The sequence below is a fragment of the Lontra canadensis genome, unplaced genomic scaffold (assembly GCF_010015895.1).
Source record: "Lontra canadensis isolate GAN:19392208 unplaced genomic scaffold, GSC_riverotter_1.0 scaffold62, whole genome shotgun sequence".
NCBI classification, from domain to species: domain Eukaryota; kingdom Metazoa; phylum Chordata; class Mammalia; order Carnivora; family Mustelidae; genus Lontra; species Lontra canadensis.
This window is the reverse complement of record NW_022631056.1, coordinates 7,682,144-7,707,339: the sequence shown is the minus strand read 5'-3', so window position 1 is coordinate 7,707,339 and position 25,196 is coordinate 7,682,144. Positions and strand designations below refer to the sequence as shown.

At 36.2% G+C, this 25,196-nt stretch overlaps 1 protein-coding gene across 17 annotated transcripts in view; it reads right to left on the bottom strand.

Moving 5' to 3' along the window:
- Positions 1–25,196, bottom strand: part of ROBO2 (roundabout guidance receptor 2) — a 1,669,704-nt gene that overhangs the window by 1,269,966 nt on the left and 374,542 nt on the right. For 4 of the 17 annotated variants that reach the window (XM_032878039.1, XM_032878055.1, XM_032878046.1 and 1 more), the window contains exon 1: positions 22,252–22,963. The exons of 1 other annotated variant lie outside the window; for it this stretch is intronic. In XM_032878039.1, the coding sequence (XP_032733930.1) occupies positions 22,252–22,381 (130 nt within the window). In that variant the 5' untranslated portion in view covers positions 22,382–22,963. Of the gene's footprint in view, positions 1–22,251; positions 22,969–25,196 lie in introns of those variants that run through there. 12 more of the 17 variants (XM_032878031.1, XM_032878032.1, XM_032878034.1 and 9 more) reach the window with 6 other exon arrangements.

Sequence of the window (25,196 nt, the reverse complement as noted above, 5' to 3'; positions counted from 1 at the left end):
CCTCTCTCTCTCTCTGCCTGCCTCTTTTTTAATTAATAAGAGCTGAATTTTCTTCTTCACCTCCACACTTCACATCCTCTATTGCTAGTTCTCTTTTTTATTTTTTTTTCTGATTCCACTCTGTTACTCCACATCTTAATTCGTATGGTCACTACTTACTATGTATGCAGGACACCCTAAAGCTTTTCTTATTGCAGGGGAATTTTCACAGAATATGTGCAATTGGTGTGATGCCCAAATATGCCATAACCAAATAAGAGGGGGTAAAAAGTGTTTTTATCAAAGGTAGATTTTCGGGGCACCTGGCTGGCTCAGTGGGTTAGAGCCTCTGGCTTCAGTTCAGGTCATGATCCCAGGGTCCTGGGATCGAGCCCCGCATCAGCCTCTCTGCTAGGCGAGGAGACTGCTTCCTGTCAAATAAATAAATAAAATCTTTAAAAAAAAAAAGTAGATCTTCTCTGATTACCTAAACAAAAGAAAGATTTCTTTTTATTTATCTGATGTGGGAAACAAAGGGAGAAGAAAAATTATTTTTTACTTATTTATTTGACAGACAGAGATCACAAGTAGGCAGAGAGACAGGCAGAGAGAGAGAGAGAGAGAGAGGAGGAAGCAGGCTCCCTGCTGAGCAGAGAGCCCGATGCAGAGCTCGATCCCAGTATCGTGGGATCATGACCTGAGCCAAAGGGAGAGGCTTTAACCCACTGAATCACCCAGGTGCCCCGAGAAGAAAAATTGTTAAACTTCTTACTACCTACAGCCCATTGACAAGTCCTTGAAACAGGCAGAGTGACAGTCCTCTAGGGACACAACTTCCTCAATGTTGATACTTTGCTAAGGGCAAAGGGCAATCCTAGCCTGACCACTGCCACCCACTTCCATAAGTCTACTTTAATGTATAAAAATTATTTTGGAAACTTCCTTTATCTCTAACCTCCCTCCCCCCTGGCCCGTCCCCAAGATATGTGTTGGTAATCACTCCCCCAAGCAAATTGCCCACTGGTATACATCTGAAGGGTCTCATACTAAGGTTTTATTAAACTGTAATAAATGACCTTTCCCCAACAATAGCTAGCCCCCCTCAAGATCCTGGAAGCCTTGCTTTCAAAATTCCTTAGAGACTTACTTGTCCCCACCCCCCTCCCAACCTGAAAGTATATAATGGGCCCCTACTCATGACCCCAGTACAGTTCTTTCTGCCCATGGGTCCTGTCCCCTGCTTCGGTAAAATTATCTTTTTGCACCAAAGACATCTCAAGAATTCTTTGATTGTTGGCTTCAAACCCTAATGTCTTTCCTACATCATATTAACTCTCATCATTTTCATCTGAGGCATATCTATATCACCTCCTCTATGGATCTAAAAAATAATTCCCGAAGTCTTGATGTATTATCACAGCAGGGAAGAGATCATAAATGTTTGCTGGTATATGCAAGAGGTGTTTTTTCTGTGTGACTCAAGTTTCTGCCACCTGTCTTATGGACATAAAGAGGTGGGAAGTACTAAATTAGTGCTCTTTGGCTAGAGTATAGAGATTCCCCCAATTTCCACTTAAAGATCAAATTAATGTTAAACAGTTTCAGAAACTTGTAAACTTGTAAACTTGTAAAATCCCAGAAGACCAAACAGAAATGGGATGAAATGGAATGTAACTGTTGGGTCCCCCAATAATGGGTCCATGGTCAAAGGAGCGAGACTGATAAAAAGCGAAGGTCAAGCAAAGCTTTATTTTGCACCAAGCATCAAGAATCAAACCGACTGTTAAACAGACTGGTTGGGGCCACCCCTTACAGAGAGGGCAACCCCTCCCTGCCTCACAGACTAACTTTTATAGAGCAAAGGCCATGTGGTTGGGCCTGGCCACACACAGGTGGCGAATGAGATTGTAACACACAGAGAAAGCTGCACAGTCATGCTAGGTCACACACGGGTGGCCAATTGAATTACAATTCACCCCATAGTAGCTATTTGAACCAGCCTATCACCTTGGTCAGAAATGGCGCCCAAAAGGCGCCTAAAAGGCGCTCAAAAGGCAGGGCCCACACTCCTTGGTAGCTAGCAAGTCAGTACTCGTGCTTTACTCATCCTGGCATTCGGGCCGTTATCTCCACCTGACCTGACCCACCCTTGTATTTGGTAAGTTCCCCTGGGTGGGTGGGGGGGGAGGGCAGGCAGGGTCAGTTTAAGTTTTACTGCATAAACAACAAAATGGCTGTTCAACCAAGGTGGGGGGCACTCGGGCTAAATAGGCCCTTACATAACAACGTAAGAAATATAAGAGGGCAAACACATTCGAAAGTTTTCATAATGCTCTCTTAAAATTTTGTATCATTATCAAATAAACATTTTAGAGTAATTCATACTGATTTGATTTTTTTTTTTTTTTTAATGTTGTTTTGCACCTTTAGAATGCAGCAAAGGAGGTCCTAAGAGAGAAGTATATAGCAGTACAGGTCTTCCTCAAGAAACAAGAAAAGTCTCAAGTACACGACCTAACCTTACAGTTACAGGAGCTGGAAAAAGAACATCAAATTTGGCCTAAATCCAGGAGGAGAATGGAAGTAATAAGATCAGAGCAGAAATCAATGGTAATAGTAGTTAAATGTTGTTTTGCTCAAAACAAGTGAGATGGTCATTAAATGGTCATCCCCAGATGTGGGATGGTCTTAAATTCTGGGTCATATAACACCTTACATTATATACACAATTTGTTGAAAATTCTAAGCAAATCAGTACTACAGAGTATTATCACAGCCTCTTTCACTGGCTGAAACCATGAGTCCGTAAACAAAGGGACAAAGGAGTCATTGTTTCGTAATGTTCCTCCTGCGTGAAACTGGGGGGGAACAGAATTTGTCACCCCAAAATATGCCTCTTGGCATAAGAAATATTTAGGCTGATTATTTTTAAGAAATAACAGACACAGGAAGGCCTCTGAAAACGAAGCAGAAAGGTACGCTTTGGTAAGAGACATTTACATTTACAAGGAAAATCTCCATTTGCAAAGGTGTCTCCAGGCTGCACCAGGATTGGGGAGGGGATGACTAAACCTCTAGAAATTCATCAGCAGAGAAGATAAAGGTGATTACTTAAATTTGCATAACAACCGTACCCTTGTTTACTTTGCTTTTCCAGGTAACTTCCCATAACTGTCCCACCCCAAACATCTTTTGTCTTTAGCTGGAGATGTTATTTAAGGTGGTGGCTTAGGCCATTTCTGAGAGTTACTTAATTTTCCTGGGTGTCTCTAGGAGGTACATATTATTAAACTTTTATTTGCTTTTCTTCTATTAACCGGTCTTTTATTGGGGGTGGGAGGAGGAGGTAGTCTCAGCCTAGAACCTAGATGAGTAAAGGGAAAATTATTTTTCCTTCCCTACAAAACACAAAGATGACTACGAGTTTTGCCATTCACATTAAAAGTTAATAATCACAACATAAAATCTGTTTCCTATTTTTATTTTTGTAGTTAATAACAGACTTTAATTTTTTTCTTGATCCAGGTAATGCATAAATGACATAAGTTAAATAAACCAAACATAATTTAAATAGAATAAAAACATTGGCTGTTAGTGTTTCTCTACACGTGGGATTGCAGAAGAGACTTTGATGTAGGGTGGCTGATGCAGAGATGTTGGGATTTCAATAAATATCGATTGTGGGCTGAAAATATCAGACCTTGGGGTTAAAAATGAGCAGCAAGGAATCTACGCCTCAAAAGAAGTAAGAGCCACGCGGGGTGGAAGACCTCAGGAAATAAAATGATAGGGGATCAAGGCTGGAGCACTTAGGAGGGAAAGGAGGCTAGATATTTTCAAAAAAAGAAGCAGCAGCAGCTTCTGGTTGAAAGATAGTTTCAGAGTCAAAGTTGCTAATGAGTTATTCCTAAAAGCTGGAAACAAAGTTCCCCATACGATTTTCACAAATGATACTTTTAAATTGACCTTTACTCTAATTATTTTTCCAAAGAACCAATACCATAAAAATAGACTTCTGTTTAGAAACAGAAAAAAAATAAGTTACAAAACCACATTTTACCTTTATTCTTCAAGATAACTTGCTTCATATTTATCTTTTCACTGAATTCCTGGTACATTACCACCCATGGGCTCAAAACATTTATTCAAAAATCTCTATCATAGTTATTCCATTTGAAGTGGTAGAAAAGCTTCAAAATGATAAATCCCATTGAAGGCAACTATAAACAACATTTGATTCATATATACTAAAACTTGTTATAAGTAACGAATGATTTAGATAGAGCACATTTAGCACTGTCTAGCGATGAACATTTATTATGGGAATATCACAGCAGATGAGGCCGTGGTAGATAGTAAACCATCAATCAGATGCGACCCCACAACAAATTGTACCTCATCAACTGCTTTAATATGTCATGAAGCTTCCAAATAGACATCACTGGACCATTTGTTAAGCCCAAACTACTTTTTCACTGACAAAGCAAAAGACATTTGGTATTTTCATTTATATGTAATATCAAAATGAATCGATGGGATCTAGTCATCCAAAATAGAATTTCTATGAGGATGGGCCATTGAAATTCAGACCTTCACTTCTTTATAGAAATTACTTGTAATCATGGCCTTTTATTTTATTTTATTTTATTTTTTTTACCAAATGTTATAAGAAAGAAGATTGTATTTAAATTCTGAAACTCTGAAAAGTCAACATTGCTGTATTTTAAAATATATTTTTATTCAAGCAAAATGGAAGAAAAATGTCATTCCCGCTTACATTTCTGTTATAAAACTAAGTATTAAGACATTCCCAAATGACATTGCAAGAAGAGCAAAAATAAAAATAGCATAGTGAAATGCTCATACGCTCACACAGGCTTGATAATTACACTATCAAGAAATGCTTCTTTGTGCTACAAAAAATACTTATTTCGAAAAAAAATCATAATCAAGCCTAGCCTTCTGGTATTAAAGAATCCCCTTTGTTCCTTCTGTCACATTTGTTATGATCTTTGTTTATCTCTGCAGTTAACAGAGCTTATTTCTCTTTCCTGTGACTCTGCATAATTTTGCTTTACTTGGTGTTCTTCCTTAGACTGTAAGGTTCCTGAAGGTACAGGCAGCCTACCGAATTTCCACTCCATCTTGCCCCTTCCCTTGAATCAGGAATTCTTGGATGTGTTATTCTGCTTTATAACCATGTTTCAAACAGGGCCTTTTAAAAACTTACATAGATATAAGAAAATGTTGATACTAATATTGATTTGAAAGTACTGTGTTTCCTATTCTAATATTCAGATATAGCTTTTGGAGGTATATTATGTATTTTGCCTGATAAGTTAGATTCTGGAAACCCAGATTCTCTTGTTAGTTAGACCTTTGAAAATGCATGTGTGTGGTTCCAAGAACATTAAATTACAAGAGGTCTAAAAGAAATGCAGCACTCTCCTGAGAAAGCAAATTAAAGGAATTTGCAAGAGGATTTGGGAAGAGGGACTCCAGAGTGAGGTGTTTTTTCCCCCCTCTCCCCAATTTGCAATGTTTTTGTTGTTGTTGTTGTTTGTGTTTTGTTTTTGTTTTTTTTCCTCTCCCCAATTTGCAATAAGTGAGAAAAATTACTTTTAAAATTGGATCCAGCGTGCCTGGGTGGCTGTCATTAAGCATCTGCCTTCAGCTCAGGTCATGATCCCAGGGTCCTGGGACCGAATCCCACATCAGACTCCCCGGTAAGCAGGGAGCCTGCTTCTCCTATTCCTACTCCCCCAGCTTGTGTTCACTCTCTTGCCCTGTCAAACAAATAAATAACAACTTTAAAATAAAATAAAATAAAATAAAACAAAATAAAATAAAATAAAATAAAATAAAATTGGATCCAAAATTTCTATTAAGTTTTAGACAACAGTCTACCATGAACCTCATTTCTTGCAAGTCCTTGCTGAGTTTACCAAACCACAGAGCATAACCACCCTCTGATTCTGAGCTGTTCTGCAGTAGGTTACACAGGCAATTAGGCAGGTCAGGACAACTATCTTACAAGTACTTATTCTCCAATGGAGGGGGAATGACATCCTTGCTATTTGCTATAAAAGATGCTAAGTCCCAGGCCCTGGGTTCCTTTAGTACAGCACCATCTGGGCCCATTCAGACACCCTGTAGGACTTGGGGATAGGGGTGATGGACATATCATATCCATGGTCCTGCTGTTTACTGAGTCTGCAGTTTGTTAACAGGCTTGCTGTGATTCATTGAGTCTTGTCTTCTTTTGGGAACCATGGAATTGTGGCAAGCCAAAAGGCTCTCTTGCTTAGTCATCTCCTGGAGTCTTATTACGCATTGCCATCCTCTATGAGGTTGGGGATCTTCTACGGAAGTTAATGGCATGTTTTATAAAAATAAAATTATATACTTTATGCTAAGAGGTTTACATATAATGAATAAAAATCGCAAAAGAGAAATTTGAAAACTATATCATGCTCGTTTGTTATCAAATTTTCCCGTTACTACAGTATTTATTTCTGGGGCTGTCTTCAAATGACATACTTTACAAGATCCTGCTTTATTTTAATTTTATACAACCACACAGTCAGAGAGTTGGATGGGAACATAGAGATAACCTCTCACAGCAGGTGTCCCTGAATGCTCTCCTCAGACTTCTAGTGATAATACGTATTGATGTCCACAAGATAGATGTATCATTTTCAGAGGATTGCAGTCACTAGGGCATTAACTTTTACATTGATTTGAAATCTAGGGTTTTGTAAAACATCAATTAATTTAGCTAAGTTTTATTTTCCTTTCTTCATTCTTCCATTTGTTTGTTTGTTTGTTTTTCCCGCCCCTTTGCGAACACACATTTAAGCATCAAGGAGGGAAACTCTTCCCTTTCTTCTTGAAGCATCAAACCATCTATTTCCATCTTTCCACATGACTAAGAACGTTCTCTTATTCCTCTTCTTTGGAGATAGTAAGTCTCCACCTTTCTGTTTAACATTCCCCATACGAAAAGCGTTCCAAATTTCACAACATCCTATTCACCACTGTCTACCTGTTCTCTATGGAACTGTTTCAAAAAGAATGACCAGACTACTTCCTTCCTCAAATCTGCATAGTATGTGAATGTAACCAAAATGTAGATTTACCTATTTTTTCCTGAAATGCACATGACAACTGTTTGCTTAAATTAGGATTTTTTTTTCCACATGAAATGATTCCAATGATGTTTAAGCCATTCAGAATTAATCTAAGCTGTTGATATTTACATGGGCTAGATTTTATTATATGGGGCTCTAATATCATCATCTAATTTGAGTATTTGAAAGATTTTTATTAAATATTGGTCACTAGAATCAAAGAGTAATTTTTATTTTTATTTTTTAAGATTTTTATTTAATTATTTGATATATAGAAAGAGAGAAGGAGCAGGGGTAGGAGCAGAGGGAGAAGCAGACTCCCCATTGAGAAGGGAGCCCCATGTGGGGCTTGATCCCAGGACCCTGAGATCATGACCTGAGCTGAGGGCAGACATAAAACCAACTGAGCCACCCAGGCACCACAAAGAATAATTTTTAATGAATTTCTGCTTTTTATGATATTGAACTATGACACTGCTAATGATCATTCTTAACTATAAAAGCATATTTTTTTTCATGTAGTTAAGTGGAAAAGGAAACTGATAAAAATATGTGCTTCAAATATTCAGTTGAAAGGAAATTCATAAACTATAAGCTATACATAGCTAATGAACAAATACATATACACACACACATACATACACACACATATATATAATTAAGGTATACTACTAATATACTAAACTTAAATTAAAACAAGGGACTAAAATAAGGGAATTTTTATATCAAATTGAAAAAAATAAGTGATAATTGACTATACTATTAAAAGAACACTCGATCCGGTATTCAAACGCAGTTTAGGTCAGCGTGAAAATTGAAACTTTTTTTTTGTAATTCTATTTGGCATTATGAATCAAGAGCCTTAAAATGATCATATCTCCTGAGACAATAATTCTAGGGAATGATCAGATTTATGCTTAAAGATATTTATAGCAGAATAATAATGTAAAATTATATAAATATAGTAAAATAACTTCAAAAGCACATATGTAAGATAATTCACGTTCTGCATTGAAAAGGTATATGCCTGATGTAATGTAATATACATCTTTACTAATATGTGTATGCATGTGTATATCATATACATGCATACGAACACCAAGAAAACTACTATAGTGATTCTGAGTTCTTTTTAAAGTTTTTCCTCCCGGGGCGCCTAGATGGCTCAGTCAGTTAAGCATCTGCTTAGCTCAGGTCATGATCTCAGGGTCAGGGATTGAGCCCCACACCTGGCTCACTGCTCAGCAGGAAGTCTACTCCTCCCTCTCCCTCTGCCTACTGCTCCCCCTGCTTGTGCTTGTGCTCCCTCACTCTTTGTGTCAAATAAATAAATAAAATATTTTAAAAATAAATAAATAAATAAGGCTTTTCCCCCAACTTCCAATGTCTTTACATTGACCATATGCTATTGTTTAAATAAAAAACTGAATTAAGCCTTCAGCTTACTTAGGATCTAACCTGGGCTAACATACTATGATAATTACTAAAACTCCTAAACAGCTCCTATTTGCCAAGACTGGATATTTCTAGAAAATGCAGAACACAATATTAAAAAATTAAGCACTGAGATATTTTTTCATGTTATCCAACTTATGCTTTGTTCTTAGTTACCTAAAGTTCCAGAAATTATTTTTAAAGACAGAAGGTTCACTTCTCAACTAGTCAGAATTACATTTCCTATAATAATTTCAGGCTCTCAGAATACTCTTAAAATAATTGAATCTTCAATAATACTCCAATCAATCATAACTTAAATCCACACAGCTTTTGTTATGGCAGTTATTCAAGGCAATGCCATTCCTTTTTGATCAAGGAACAATTGTGCTTCCCTTTCCAATACCTTTCCAATTTTTTTTTTTAAGATTTTATTTATTCATTTGACAGACAGAGATCACAAGTAGGCAGAGAGATAGGCAGAGAGAGAGGAAGGGAAGCAGGCTCCCTGCTGAGCAGAGAGCCCAATGCGGGGCTCGATCCCAGGACCCTGAGATCATGACCTGAGCCAAAGGCAGAGACTTTAACCCACTGAGACACCCAGGCGTCCCCCCAAATGTTTTAATATTAAATTAACCCAGAGGAAAACATGATTATTAATAATATCCAAACAAGGATTGTTCTTAAGTTTTGTGGGTTTTTTTTTTTTTTTTAAGATTTTATTTTTTTATTTGAGGGAGACAGAACAGGAGCCAGGAGGAGAGGCAGAGGGAAAGGGAGAAGCAGCCTCCCTGCTGAGCCATAGAGCCCCACACAGGGCTAGATTCAAGAACCCTGTGATCATGACCTGAGCCAAAAGCAGATGCCCAGTGAACTGAGCCACCCAGGCGCCCCTGTGTTTCCTTGGTTTTTATAATGACGATTTTTATACATCATAGAGAAGCAGGCAAGAAACTTATTAAACATGAATCGCTTTGATCTATAGACTGGCTAAAGCATAGACAAGAATATATATATTCCAGGCTACTGCTAACCCCCATTTCCAACCATAGGATGATAACTGAAACTCCCACACATTTGGAAGTTAGTTTTTAAATTACTTATTATTTCAAGCTAAGGGTCATATTAGGGAAGAATGGCATAATCAGACTTCCCTCTTACCATAGTCAGGATTTTATTACCTTAATTATTTCCAAATCTAGACCCACATATCTAAGCAGTAAATTCAGTTTAATCTAAAATATAGTGACTGTGAACTTTTGCTAACTGGCTCTTTTTTTGCTTTAATACCATAATTGTTGACATTCATAAAGAAGACCCAGAGCCATTGTCATACCCTGAGATATGAAAATACATGAAAATTTGCAATATTATGTTAAATAAAATGTAACATTTAAGAGTATTTGAAATTATTTTGGGCGTTCATATTGAGAATGATTGATTTGCTTTTAATACTTCTATTAATCCTAAAACTTCATTCATCAGAAAACTGCATTCTCAGATCATAGCAGATAACAGAAAAAAAAGGCATTTTCAAGTCTTTCTCCCCCCTCCTCAAATAGATGGGGGGAAAAAAGCATTTTGGGGGGAAAAAAGGTCTTATTTGAAATAAAACTGATTTTATTTTACCCATTGATGAGAGCCCCCTATTTTCACGTACTTCTTAAAATGTCCAGATTTACCTAGATGTGTTGGCATTATCTTAAATCTATAAACTATGCAAATTACTCAAAGCCTTCTGCCTCACACAATCAACCCATAACAAACATGCTATTAGGTAATTTAAAGGATTAAAGCAATTGTCAACTGGTTGAATGAGAGAGAAAATCCCTGTCCATTTTTCTGCCCTTTCGACTTTTCAAACATATCCACTTATGGTGACACTTAGAAAGTATCCTAAATGGGTAGTTGTACAATATTTTAAAATAATGAATTTCATTGTCTATTTAAGGTATGTATAAGCCACCCCATTCACTGAGTACTGCCCGGAGAAGAACACATAGATAGCATCAGTTCAAGAAGACCATTGCAGTGTCATGTTTCAATAGTATTTTATTTATCCCTTGTGGTTTTTGAGGCTAGGGAAGGGAAATTTTCACTTTTTTAGTGTTTAATTCTTGACACCTCAAAGTACTTTCATGAGTACCTATATTTCTTCCGTTTCTTCCTTTCAGTTGGGTTCTAATAGGAGGGAAAACATAAGACACTGACATTGAACATTTAGTAGGATAGGTTCAATGGTATACCAATCTTTTCAATTGTGATAATGACAGATAATTTTATTGATGCTTAGCTGCAATCCTCAGTAGAACTTCCACTGTTTCTCGATGTTTATGTATTATTCAGACTAATAGTGATCCTAAAGTAGAAAAAGCTTCTTGTCTCTTAAAACTTTTATTGAGAAGAGTTCAAAATGCACACAGTTAAGTGCTATTCTGTGTGCATTTAATGTAGAGTGAAAAGCTGTTTGGTGCCCATTTTAGATTCACTGGCAACAAGACAGACAAGAAAGCATGTACAGGGAGTCATGAAGATATATATGAAAAATTAAGAGTTTAAAATTAATTTGAACTTATAATGTAATGCACCACGTGGAAATCTAAAAATCAATTTCCAAATGGAACAGCTTGAAACTTTTTCTTGCCATCTGGTTTTGGACCTGGCTCATTCAATTCCAATTCTGCCCTTGTAAATACTCCAATTTTATATATACTATATGGGAATGAAAATCCATGCCACCTAAGTGTATCTTGTTGTATTTCCTAAAAATATAGTTGTTTTGTTTTTTTCTACACTATCAATATTTCCTGCATGTCCTCTTAATCATGGATACACTTATCTTTTTTTAAACCAGATGTGATATTATTATTTGATTTATTGACATACTAAAGAGTGATTGCATTTTATTTGGCTAATTTAAAAAAATATATATATGTCTAACATTTTTACATCTTTAATGAGCCTAAAATACAGATAGATGAATTCATATGAAGAGGGAAAAACAGATTTGGCTATTTGAGTCATAACGTAAGAGAAAAAGTAAGGCCTAATATATAGACATAGGATTTAAAAAGATTATGCATGGAAAGCATTTACACATGTTGGCATACATGGAGGGCTCAGTAGATGTTAGCAATTAGCCTTTGCTTTTTTCTTTGTGTGCTAATAGTAATAAACAAAAGATTCGAATTTATATTTATTTTTTCTGAAGAAAATATTTATTGAAAAACTATTACTAGTTGCTTTACATATGCTATCTTATTAGTTCCACACAAAATAACACTGTGAGAATGTTGAGAATTAAACAAGTCAACCCCGCCACCAGAGTCCACAGCTAATAAATGACAGAGATATGAGCAGACAGTTGAGGTCTTGTTTTTTGATGACAATCTCAAATAAATTTAGCAAACATGAGCTACCACATCATAAGACTGCCTTAATTGCCTTATAAAGATATCTGCAGGATACTGAAGCCATGATTTTTGTAATCGAAATTATAAGAATTTAGGCTGCAATAAAATACATAAAAATGCATCTTTTCAATCTATCTATTGATCATTTAGTTCTTAATAATTCAGCCAGATCTAACAGAAAGGAGACGACAGTTGTAAGTCAAACCGGTTTCCAGGAACTTCATGTTTTGTTTTTTGTTTTGTTTTTAAGATTATTTGTCTATTTGACAGAGAGAGAGAGAGATCCCAAGTAGGCAGAGAGGCAGGCAGAGGGGGAGGGGGAAGCAGGCTCCTTGCTGAGTAGAGAACCCGATATGGGGCTCCATCCCAGGACCCCGAGACCACGACCTGACCCAAAGGCAGAGGCTTAACCCACTGAGCCACCCAGGTGCCCCTCATATTGTGTTTTTAAAATTAATAATTGTAAGTTAAATTTTTGCTTTGGAAAAATATGTTACCACTTTCAAATTACTTAGCTAGTGTATCCATCCATGAATAAAAGAATGCTCTCATATATACATAAGACACTTAAAATTATAACAGTAAATCTTAAAGATCATCCAGTAGTTTATGATATGAAGAACTCTTTTTTTCAAATATGTATATTGAGACTTCAAGCTACATGTTCATATCTCTATGAAACTTCTATAAAACTGTATAACTTATAACTGATAAATGGCACAAGCACATAATTTATACTCACATATTTAAATGCAGCAATTATAAAAGATTTATATTTATTTATATATGTGATATACTCATATATATTTACATGCTAATTTATATATGCACGCACACATACACACAAATTTATTACAGTGATAATGCAAAATTACTTAATAACTTTGATACAAAGTATTTTGAACTGTCAAACCACTTCAGAAGATGTTCTGCACAACATACATTATATAAGGCAAATAGCTTTCAGTGAAAATTTTTCACCAACAGTGACATTATATATTAAATTTTTCACAGTGAGAGGAGGCCAACAGCACAGCTTGAACTTTCATTCTACTGGATGATCCTGTGTCACTGCTTTTGTTTCTAAGCTTTCAAAATGTGAATCTTGCAAATATAATGAGGTGGTCACAGGTATCTGCCAAAATCACTGAGATAACTGGCATTGCATATTGTTCCCCTAAATATTATTGTAGTTATCATATGACTTGTCTTGCCAAATTCTATGATGGCCCTTGTTTCCAATCCTAAATTCTGAATTCTAAATTCTAAATTCTATTTCTTCTCCGTGACTGTCAAAGCTACATTTAACTGATTCTGCTGTTATTTCCCACTAATTCTCAACATGCTGTCCATCATGGTCTGGTTGGTTACTCGACTGTCCTCTAAATGTATGTTACAGTTTGCCTGGGTTGAGTCCCTTGCTCAAAAACACATTACTTAGTAACTTTAATCAAGTTGTTACTCTCGTATAACAAATGGGGATGATAAAAATAATGATATCTTTTGGATAGGGTAGATGTAGGCACTAAGTTACAGAATTCAAAGATATTACATAACACAGAGCCTAGTACAGAGTATGTGCTAAAGTAAAAAAGAAAAAAAAAAAAAGGAAAGAAACCAACTTAGCTATATGTAGCATTAGCTCTATATTTCCTTGTCTTCCTTATTGTGGTTATCATTTAAAATACCTTTCCCTTTTCTATTTCCCTATTCAAAGCCCTTAAAAAATGAGACACATAATTTATAATGCATGTATTATACTAGTTATTTTTCCAAACATATCCTTATGCTTATCTTCTGTGTTCATTAAAATTATAAGTTTTGCTTGGGAGCATCTAATAAATATTTGAATGAAGGTATACATTTCAGGTGTCCTACATACGGGTAAGCACAGTATGAGGGTATAGTTGATGGACATACATTTTGCTAATAGTACAATGCATACTGTTCCACATTGAATGTACAAGTTACCTAACATTTTGTGGGGGGACCTTGAACGGAAACGCACGATCAGCGCAGTTCTCGAACAGTGTGTCAAGTTTAACTCATCACACTTGGTAATCAATAACCTCAGCCCTAAATCCCTGCATGTGTCTCTACAGCAGGTCCATGCAGTCCCCAAACAGGAGTGGGACATTCTGTTAGATAAATGAAAATCCATACTAGTTAGCCAGAAGCAATTCTCAGGCCCCTATGGATTCTGGAAGGCACTTCAGTTACATTCTGAATTGCCCTAAAATAAATTCTTTATTAGCTGCCAGCTATTACATTAGAGATTTCATGATGTGCCCCTGTCTCCAGAACATAATCTTGGACTTTGCCCAGCATGATAACGGCTTCTCTGATGATAGAGCTTTTGACACTGATATGAAAGGGATTCTACTAAGCATATGTAGGGTCTATCCTAATAGTCTATGTGGTGAACTCTTCATAAATTGACAGAAGGAACGAATTTCTATACTTATTCTGGCAACATATCAAAAGCTATAAATTGTCAGTTTTGAATTTATTCATTAAATCTTTGTATTTTCCTGAATAATAATACCAGGGAAATATTTTCTTTATGTGAGAATATAGACTTATTAACTTAGCATTTTGTACAGAGACAGAATTCAAAATGTAACCATTCAGATAAACATTATTCGTCAATGTATACATAATTTTTTAATTGTGTCTGCATACTATTATTGGCTAATATCTCACTTATTTCTACCAAAGAGCTCCATTATAAAATGGAATATAAAGCATATACTGTAGGATTAATATGATGTATAAGTTTTTTTTGATCAGCAAGTTGTACTAGATTTCAAAATGAATCTGGTAAGTATAAACCACATGTAGCCTAAAAACAAATGGCCTCGCAATTATTTTCTCCTTGTTATCAAGTACAGGGGCTGTTCCCTTCTTATTCCTAGACCATGTCACTCACCATGTCTCTCCATAGACCAAAGTTCCCAAATAGATATTTAAAATTTATATTTTAAGGTGAACTGTCACAGCGATTAAATGGCTAAAGATACTGTAAGATATCACAAAAACAGTAATAGGAATGATTTTTTTGGTACTTGAAAGCCACTGTTTTCTCATAAAAAAAAAAAAAAGAAAAAGAGAAAAAGCACAAATGGAAAAGATAAGACACACACATACACACACACAAACAAAAATCAGTATAAATCATCCAGAAGTTAGAAAGTGATTTGTGGAACAGACTTAAGGCTAGGGCTTACCCAAATTCACCCTATCTGAGGTTTGGGTATGATATAAAGAGAGGATGACTTCAGAATAAATTTTGGATATTTTACCCCTCCCCCGCTCACCCTTAAAATAACACCAAGCCCAACTTTAGTTTTGTTTTTAACAGCACTGTCACTTACCTTAGCTGGAGACATGCTGATTAAAGAGGGGCAGAAAAATCCCCTTTCCTCCCCATCCACCCACCACAAAAAAGAAAAAAAAAAATCCTTATAATCATAAATTACAGGTTCCTGGAGGGTTGAAATCTGTATGTATCATAGCTTTTTAGTGTTTTTTATGAGATTAAGCTTTGCGTACTATCTTAATAAATGGCTTTGTGGAATCAGGAAAGAGTTCTCTTTCTTTTGTGATGTTGTGTATCATTTTTAGAGACCACTTAGGGACTCTGAAATTTTGATTTGATTTTTAACATGATAACATGTTTTAACAGCTGGAACTGTGATCCTTCACTTACTTTTCTTAAATTTTACTCCTAAATAAAGGTAATCCTATGGACTGGTATGGCTGAGTGACTGAAGGACAACTTTAGATGAGGCCCTAAGCTCTGGTCTCTGAAAACATGATGGCCTTTAGATGCAATGTGCTTCTTCTCTTTTCTTTTCAGAATAATTATCTGTTGTTTTGATGACCATGGTTTCTTTCTTTTTTTAAAATTCTTTTATAAACATATAATGTACTATTAGCCCCAGGGGTAAAGGTCTGTGAATCGCCAGGTTTACACACTTCATAGCACTCACCATTGATGACCATGGTTTCTTAATCAAACAACAATCTAACAGATAAAAGATCCACAGTTGTGACTGATCAAGATCACTATTTGATACACATAATATTTAATTTAATTACACTTTATATAAACTCTTACCACTCTTTGAATTATATTTTGAACTTCTAATTCTTTTTCAAGTAACAAAGGCTATGAGCATAACTTTATTTTACTTTTTTTTCTTCTTCTTTTTTTTTTTAACATTCAAATAACTTTGAAGGTTGAAGGTTTGCATTTCAAAACTAAGAAAATGAAACTGCTCTCTGACCAAGGCCTAATGTAGCTGTGATCCATCCTGAAGCAAAATTTTATGGCTCAGTTGTAAACCCTTTGAAAATGTAGCTTATAATGTAAGTGCTGACATGATCTTAACTATGGCTTCATGAACCCCAACACTAATAAAGCCAAGGCATTTCATTACTGTCAGCTTGTCTCACTTTGTAAAATTAAATATCCTCTTTAAAAATATTTATATGCCTTCGATTTCCTGAACAAAGTTTTCTTCAAGGAATCTGGCTGATGAACCCTCTCCCTGGAGTGGAGACGGGTGGGGCTAATGGTTACACACATGTTGGAACTTGCATATATCACTGATAAGGATGGTTGGTGTGCATTCACTTATTTTCAGGTCACAGTCTTTCATAAGCATAATCTGACTTTATAAAAGATAGGTCCCAAAACCATACTCTTCAAAGTGAATCAGCACTCTACTTCCTGGGCAATAGTTTTCCCCCTTTTTGATAAAAAGTGTGTATTCTATTTGTCAGTTAAATTCTGAGCATTTTTTTTTCCATCTATTTTCTAATATAAAAAAATTCTTAAAAACTCTTTCCAATTTTTCTTGTTTGTCATCCAGTAAAAATGCATTTTAGGAAGTATGGCCTGAAATCTTAGGGTGTTTTAATCACATGCAAAAAAACACATTATATTAATAACAGATAACTAAAATAAAATTTTGAGGTTAAAAGTGAAATCGTCAATTTGAATAAAAGTTAGACAAAAGTGGTTGTGGTTGAATTAACATATTTAAGTCATAATTTATAAGGTGAAAAAAGTCGACTGTTCTCAGGAACCATTTTTTTCTTACCAAAATCTCACATGTATTTTGCTGAATTTATCAAATGCTATATATACTGTTTTTCCTTGACTTTCATGACATTGATTTGGTAATTCAGAACTTTACAGATAAGTCATATTTTAGAATGTCTTTCAATTTGGGTTTTTCGGATATTTCTTCCTTGTTTGGTTGAGGTTGTGCATAGGGGGCGAGAATGTCCTAACATGATGACACGTCTGTGTCCTCGTCACTGCCTCCCATCAAGTGGCGCATGATTTTTCCCATTACTCTTAATACCAGCCAGAGAACATGAGCAAATTTTACAACAAATCTTCATCAAGTTGTTAAGCACACTCCTCCTGAATTTCTATATCTAAAAAATACTCTGATAGTTTTTTGAACATGTAGGAAAAAAAAATACTCACTTCAGACTTGGCTTTGGACTTTACTCTTCAGTTGTAGGAAAGATAAGGTATTAAATCTATTTATTGCATACAGATGGAGATTAAATAATTTAAACAAATGAAAAACAGAAGTGGTGATTATACACAGTGCAAAAAACACTCTACATTTTCCATGAATATTCATATAATTCGGTTTCCAGATTCAGTCTCACATTATAAATTACTTTTGAACAACAACGTTGCTTTCTTTTTTCCTTACTGCACTACTTTCTACGTCAGTCTGCCAGAATTTTCCAAGTTTTATAATACTATAAATACATTCATATTTTTCTAAAATTAAAACTGAAATTTAAATGATGTAGTAAAAGGGTAGTGATGAAAATGATTTCCCAACATTAGAAAGGTAAGATATAGTTAGAAGTAAGAAATGTGTAATTAACACTATGGTCATAGGATATTTTATTACCAGTCTAATATCTCATATACTCTGCTCATTCATCAAATTATTGGGCATTTATTACTGCCTGCTAATTGAAGCAAAGACAAAATTTCTCTTCAAATAACTTATAAAGTGGTAAACAAAACATAGAGAAGTATAATAATAAAATTGTAAAAACTGAAACTGTCCTCTGATCTAAATTAAATGCCCTAGTCATTTAAAAGATGGAATACTACTTTTGGTATGTAGTTGAGGGGTCTTTGATCTGGCAGTCAGAGTTAGTGTAGTGGCACAGGGGCATTCCAGGAAAAACTTCAAAGACTAAATTATCTGTTTGTTTCTTCAAACCAGGAAGTCTATTCTGGTGTTTGTGAAAGAGTAAACCATCAGTATGCAAATTTTATAAATGAAAACCTTTATTTAGTACATAAGGTATTGAGGTTGTTTGCTCAAACAAAGCAGGTTTTCTTACCAGCTCATATAACTGGGAAAGATGTCAGAATCAATATCATAAAAATGGTCTTGTAGGTAGTAGACAGCAGCACATGGTTAAGACTTAAAACAATAACAACAACAACAAACTTTTAAGGTCAAAAACCTTCAAAACATTGCCCCAAATCCCTAAATAATTGCCAATATATTATGCAGGACCATGCAAATAATTACAAGAAAATCTAAAATGGCATTCAAAGTATCCCCATATCAGTCTTCAACGTACCATGAGTTGAAATAATGCTATAGTATATGTTTATAATACATTCAAACCCTTCCTAGAGAGGGGGGTCATAACTGCCAGAGTGGTTTTCTTTGTTTAGTAAAGACAAACACAGGCAACTGACTGACAAAATTTTAAGAGGAAGCAAGTATGAGTGATTTGTGAAAGGATCTTTTGAATCATCAAAAGTTTTATGCTCTATTGCCATAGTTTAATTCTTAGGTCATAGCTGAGAAGCTTGAATGAACTCAACACTCACTTATGGGAGGGTCAGATGGAGTCAAGGTCAAGTGGAAGAGTGGATGGGGCATTAACTGCAAGCAAAATTGGCCCCTCCCCTTCCTTTGATAAGGGTTGTTCTGATTGGTCAGTGTTTGCGTTCCACCTGGTGTTTAATGTTTTGACTTACCTTGGGTCTGGCTTCACCTATTTATACCTTTTGCACCTATTTTTCTATTTATACTTATTTACCTCCTAATTTCCCCCTTCAATAGTAACTGTAAGTGTTAAAATTTGGCTTAAATTCTAAATTCCAATAGCAGAAATTATAAGAGAGAGAGAAATTTTTTAAAAATTCTTTTTGTTACATATATTGACTCTCTACAATGTGAACTTCTCTGTAAAGTTACAGTCATTGGAATGGAACTCTACATCTTTTAGAGGTCTTCTCAGTGAGAGTAATTGAATGCAAAATAATTAGATCTTTTAATCCTAATGAGGATGATGTCAGCTCTGTAGTCAGGATTTCTGGTTAGTTTATCATTAATGCAAACTTATGATCACATATGCGATGCTCTGAACTAATCAGATGAGACACCTGCCTTCCCTTAAGGAGTTCATATATTGTGATTAAATAGAAAAGCATGTGCCTCAGGGAAAACTTGCTGGCCTATTAACCTATATTTGAGATTCATGTTCATTGATGAGCTTAAAAGTCCCTTGGCAGCCAACAACAATCGGCATTTTTTCCAAATGTTCTATAAGTCAGCTTAGAGATACCTGTTTTGAGCTGCCCAGCCTCGTGCTGTCTGTACCACCCCTCACAGGCCATAGCTACCCACTGATCTGTGAAGCTACTACTCCCTGGTCCTGCCCCAGTAACCCCCTCTCTCAGGATGGTGGTTCCTGCTAATACAACAAAAATGGAAATTGTCAGCGTGCGCAGGTTGCCATATGGAGGTTGACAGCTGCTCAATCAGATTAAGACTAATGCACATAGCCAATGTGAGTTAAAAAAAAAATTCTTTTCAGGAGAAAACTCTGTTGTTCTGTTATTATTACTTTTTCCAGGATTTTTGAATAAAGAGCATCAGTTTTAAAGATCTTTCTCTAAAGCAGAGATGCTTCAATCATTGATATGAAGCAATTTTTTTTAAAGTAGTTAAAATCACCTTCTTCAAAATTTATTTGTGTTTTGAACTTTGATCCTTTTTGCCTCTGGCCATAGTGTTTCATTTAAGAACCCTCATTTCCCGCCTTCAGCCTACTCCATAAATACGTATACTTCTGGTAGGTATTCTACAAAATAATAATGGCCCCTACTTACTGAAAAGGAAACTAATGCTGAAAAAATTGTAAAAATATGTTTCAGAAGACTTCATAATATGCCAAGGGAAAAGTAACAGAATTTTACAACCCATCAAAAGATAACACACAGCCATCAATACCAAGTTCATGAATAAATAAATATTTACAGCATGTTAATATGCATATCAAGGTAAAACTACTATGCAGGAACTCAGAATGTGTGGAAAATATTTATGCAATGCATCTACCATGACAAAAAGAGACAATGAAAAGAAAATAATTTTAAAGAATGGTCATCACGTTTAAAGTTTTCTAGTGACTGGCCCGACCTTTCTAAAATATACAAACCCTTTTAATGATAAATGAAATATGTTGCTATGATTGCTTATTCCTGAACTTGACTGAGTCATATCATCATCATACAGCAGAGCTAGCAAATTTCTAGCTGAGCTAGTTAGAGCACATTGGAAAAAGTAGTCATATGTTCAAAGATGAAACATTTCAGACCTGATTTACAAATGCAATCCAATGCATCTGTATTTAAAGCTGTGTGGAATGAATAAATGCTTAGGAACACATGCAAATATTTTGAAATAAACCTTTCTGACTAGGTTAACAATTTTTCCCAAGCCTTGCATGGATCTAACTTTCTCCCTGGGTAGCTAGAGCTCCAAAGTCGACAGCTAAAGTTTATCACAGGAAATGGTAGTACTTTTACATGCTGGAGGTGCAGACTGTCTTTGAAAAAATTAGATAGGAAGTACAAGTTAACACTTTTGACATCCCCTGGAGTCGATAACACACCATACATCTCTAGATCCCAAGCCACCAAAAAGCTACCATGCGGGCTAACATAAATAACAGCTTGCAGTTTGCAAGAACCCCCTCCAGACACACACACACACACACACACACACACACGCTGATAACACGAGGAAATACAGTATGTGGTGATATAATTTACAATGCCCAAAGATAATTTGCAGCTCCACTCCTCAGGAGTACATCTGCACCAACCATCTAAGCTAAGTGCCTGTTGGAACTTTTCCCTCGCAGGTACTAGAGGTAGAAGATTTGTAATATCTTTAATGCAACAAAAGGAGAAACAGGAAGATCAAACTGAAGGGGCTCCTGTATTTAGAAAATCCTGCTGAGAGGTTGTGATGAATTATTAAAACTTCTTGTTAATGTTCATGCTTCTCCTTAACCTCACATCATACCGTTGACAGTACAGCGAAGGTGGGGAAACCCAGAAAACGTTTCCGGAGCTGAGAGAAAAATGTTAGGTGAAAAGAAATGCTCCTGCAAAGCAAAAGCCTCCGACATCTCCCCTCAGGATTTTCCCTCAAACATGCAGACAGAGTTCGGAAAGTCTCTTAGGGGCTATTTCTGCAGCATCGTTTGGCTTAGAGCATTCACAGAACAGATACGCTGGTAACTTGTGTTCAGTATAAACAAACGGCATTCATTCAGGAAAAGCAGAATCAACTGAACTTTACAAAAAGGCAGGGTCAAAGTACCATAAATTCTCCCTCATCTCATCTGAATTTCTCGACAGCAGAAGAAAATGGATTTCCAGTCTCCAAAGTACCAAAAGGCTTGTTCTTGTTCAGCAGATTTTTTTTTCAATAAAGTTAATGCAATTTATCTTTATTATCACATCAACACTGATCAAGACGGCCAGCAAATTAGTGTCGGTGGCGCTGCGTTTCATCACATGCCCCTCCTCAGGCAGCCCTCTGACCGGTTCACAAAATCTGCCAAACAATTCAGGCATCTAACATATTCAGTACCCATTTCTTTTTTTAAAAATAATGCAGCTTCCTGAGGATACCACCCATATGCTTGCACTAGAGTACCACGCGTCTGGCCCTATATCCTCCCTGCTGGAAACAATCCTTGCCATGCTTCGATAGCCCCGAAAGCCAAAAATCGCAAAAAAACATATATTTATATCAATAACACAGAAAGAACTCTTCTTCCTCGCCACCTACAGCACAGATCGTCTTTCCTGAAATAAAAATCCGATTTCCAGCAGATGCAGCTGCTCTACCTTTAGCTGTCCTCAAGTTGCCATTGATCAGCCCTGCTAACTCCATTTAGATCTTTAACGCAAAACTTTCATCACTTACCTCCTTTCCAAGGTTTTCCTTTCCAGGGGGTCCGAGTCAGCTTGCTCAGAGTGGGTCCAGAGAAAAAGAGCATCAAAACGAAGAAAAGTTCAAGTCTAGTCAATTTCCTCACTTTCTCTAATGATAACATTGCCACAAGTTAATGTCACAAAATTCCTCACATCCTCTTCCCTCCCGGTTATTAAAATAGCATTAATCATTGAAAAACCTGAGGTAGGTGTTGTTTTGCCATCTCTCACAGCTGAAGTCGCAGCTCCCTGATGTAGCCCTGAGCCAAGCTACATTTCTCACGGATCTGGCTCCTCTCAGCACGCAGTCAGCTCTGCTCCAGCTCCAGGAGCTCGAAAATAATTTCTGATCTTCCCTTTGCTTTCAGTGGGAATAGATTCCTCAGAGTTTTGGGTGAGCTTGATGGAAAATGATAAAAACAGTCATGTCCGTGTCCGGCAGAAAAGAGAAAAGATGTCAGGATTGTGTGAAAAAGATGAGAAGCTGTTGTACTGACAGCCTTCAGGCTGCTGTGTGATCCTAATAGCCGTGCGACCAACCAAATTGCTCTTTTAAGAGTAATAAGGCTTCAGTGAAAGCCGGTGTCACTGCTACTCGGGTGGGTAGTGCTGGGCTTGAAAATCACCCAGGAACCGCCACAGATAACGACTGCTCAGCCCCGCTTCGGAATATTAAGGGCTGAGCAAAATACAGTATGCACAGAGGGTAGTTAATCTATTGTGTGGATAGACGCGGATTCCAGTGGTGTAGTGGGAAAAGACGCAGAACTTAAAACGTATTTTATTTTTCCTTTCCTTCACCTTGTGCCATTAGAAGCGGATTGCGTCTGCACTAATTACTCATCAAAGGGTCTGAAATATTTATTAGAGGAACAACAGCAAGTGTCTGATTTTTACCTCCAACAGTAAAACAGGCAGGGCAAGTTGTCAGTAGTTGCAGTTCTCTTCTGGATTCTAGTTGGTTTGTTTGGGCATTTCTGTGTGTCACCTGCATGAACCCACCGTGAATGTGTCAGCAAACTTTTGGAAAAACACACACAGGCTCGATCGGGGCTGTGCTAATCACACTATTCAGGGAAAGCACATTTTTTACTTGTTTGTGTATATCACCATGGAAATACAAAAAGCCCTCTAAGTCTCTCCGTCTTTTTTAAATTATATTTATGAAAACATCACTGATCACAAGGTGTGGTTATAATTAACATCCAGGCACATGACTCCGCTCCCGGACGAAGAGGAAGGAGGTGAAGGCAAATGAAATAAATGTAATTTAGTCTCTGTTGCCTGAAGTGAATTAGCATGATCGAAACATCCTGGGCGATATTTGAAATCTGTCTACATCTTAGTATTATCTATACGGTCACTTATTCCTTTAATCAGTGGGCCACAAGGCATGAATTATGCATTGATGTACTTTAAAGCAATCAATTGCTATATTATGATAACCGCCAATTTATGATGTTACCACTTTCAAAATGGGATAAATTGCCTTTTCAAGTCCTATTATGGGAAGAAGTACTTTTAAAAGAAGAATTTATCTTTTTGAGATATACTACATTAAATTTGAAAATACAGTTATTAAGATTTGCTTTCATATAAAGGAAGCAATATTTGTCAAATATAGTATGGGATGCACAAAACAAATTCCCAGGTTATCCCTTAGTTTAGAAATAATAATCAACTTGTATTCAACTTGTCATTTGAAAACTTTTGAGGGAAGAAAGAAGTTCATATCAGACTTATTTTATAAATAGTAAATTTAAAATTCTATGTCTCTGTATGCTTTCTAGTAGAAAGCCCGAATTTAACTCAGAATTCTATTTTCTCTTTACCTGTCATTCTTCATCTTTTTTACCTCAACTTTCCCTCTCCCTTCAGCAGAATGCATGTAAACAGAAGTGGTAAAATGAAATGGCCAACTTCCGCACCATCACTTTCTGAGGAAGATTCTAGAACTAAACTTATTTACTGTCTGCTGGTTCCATTCAGCCCTAAAGAAAGAACACAACTTTTCATAATTAGGGAGTTCTGTTTTTTTCTTTTTCTTCTTGTTTAATCACCTGGATTTTAGGTGGAACAAGAGAATGCTAAGTTGCTTTAAACATGCTGAAAGGATGTTGATAGGGATGTCAAACATTTCTAAAGGGCCTGGGCCAGATTGAAGTTAATAGGAAACACACTCCTTCCTCGACAGGGGATACAGTTGGGCAGGTTGACTCTAAGGAAATTTTAGATTTTCAAGCTTTGCTTCCTTGTTGGTGACCCCAGTAAACACCAGCCCACAGCTTTGTGTGGTGGGGAAAAGGAACTGGAATTAGAGGAAGCAAATCTCTGCTCATGGAGGGAAGTTCATTCTCCTCCAGAACTCATTGGACTAAATGTGAAGTGCTACTCATGCTTTCTAGATACCAGAAGAGACGCGGGGGAACTTTAAATAAGTGGGAATACCAAAGAGAATGAATAACAGGTAGAGTTCAAAGCAACAGAAATATTGAGTGGAGTGGCAGTGGAGACAAATTTTTGAATAGGTATGAGTACAGAAATGCCTTTCCAGCTACCTTATTAGTAACAATAAATTAGCAAACTTATTACCAATTCTAAGTATTTTACATGTGATATGTCATTTAATCCTTACAAAAACCCAGTGATCATAGGAGTGATCTTCCTTTTAGTACCTTAAGAAACTGAGGCACAGAGTTAAGTCACTTATCAAAGGTCATAGAGCTGTTGTGAACTTAAATGGCTCAGCTCTGAGCCTCTGCAAATCACTGTACTATGTATGCTCTCTCTCAACCAAATTGTTCTCTTAACACTTCTGAGCTCAGCTTGCTCTTAAATAACATCTTTATATAAAAGAATAGTGAATAATGATGGCACACTCAGTATGTGCCAGGCTCTAATTAACTGCTTTACATATTTTAGTTATATTATTTCTAC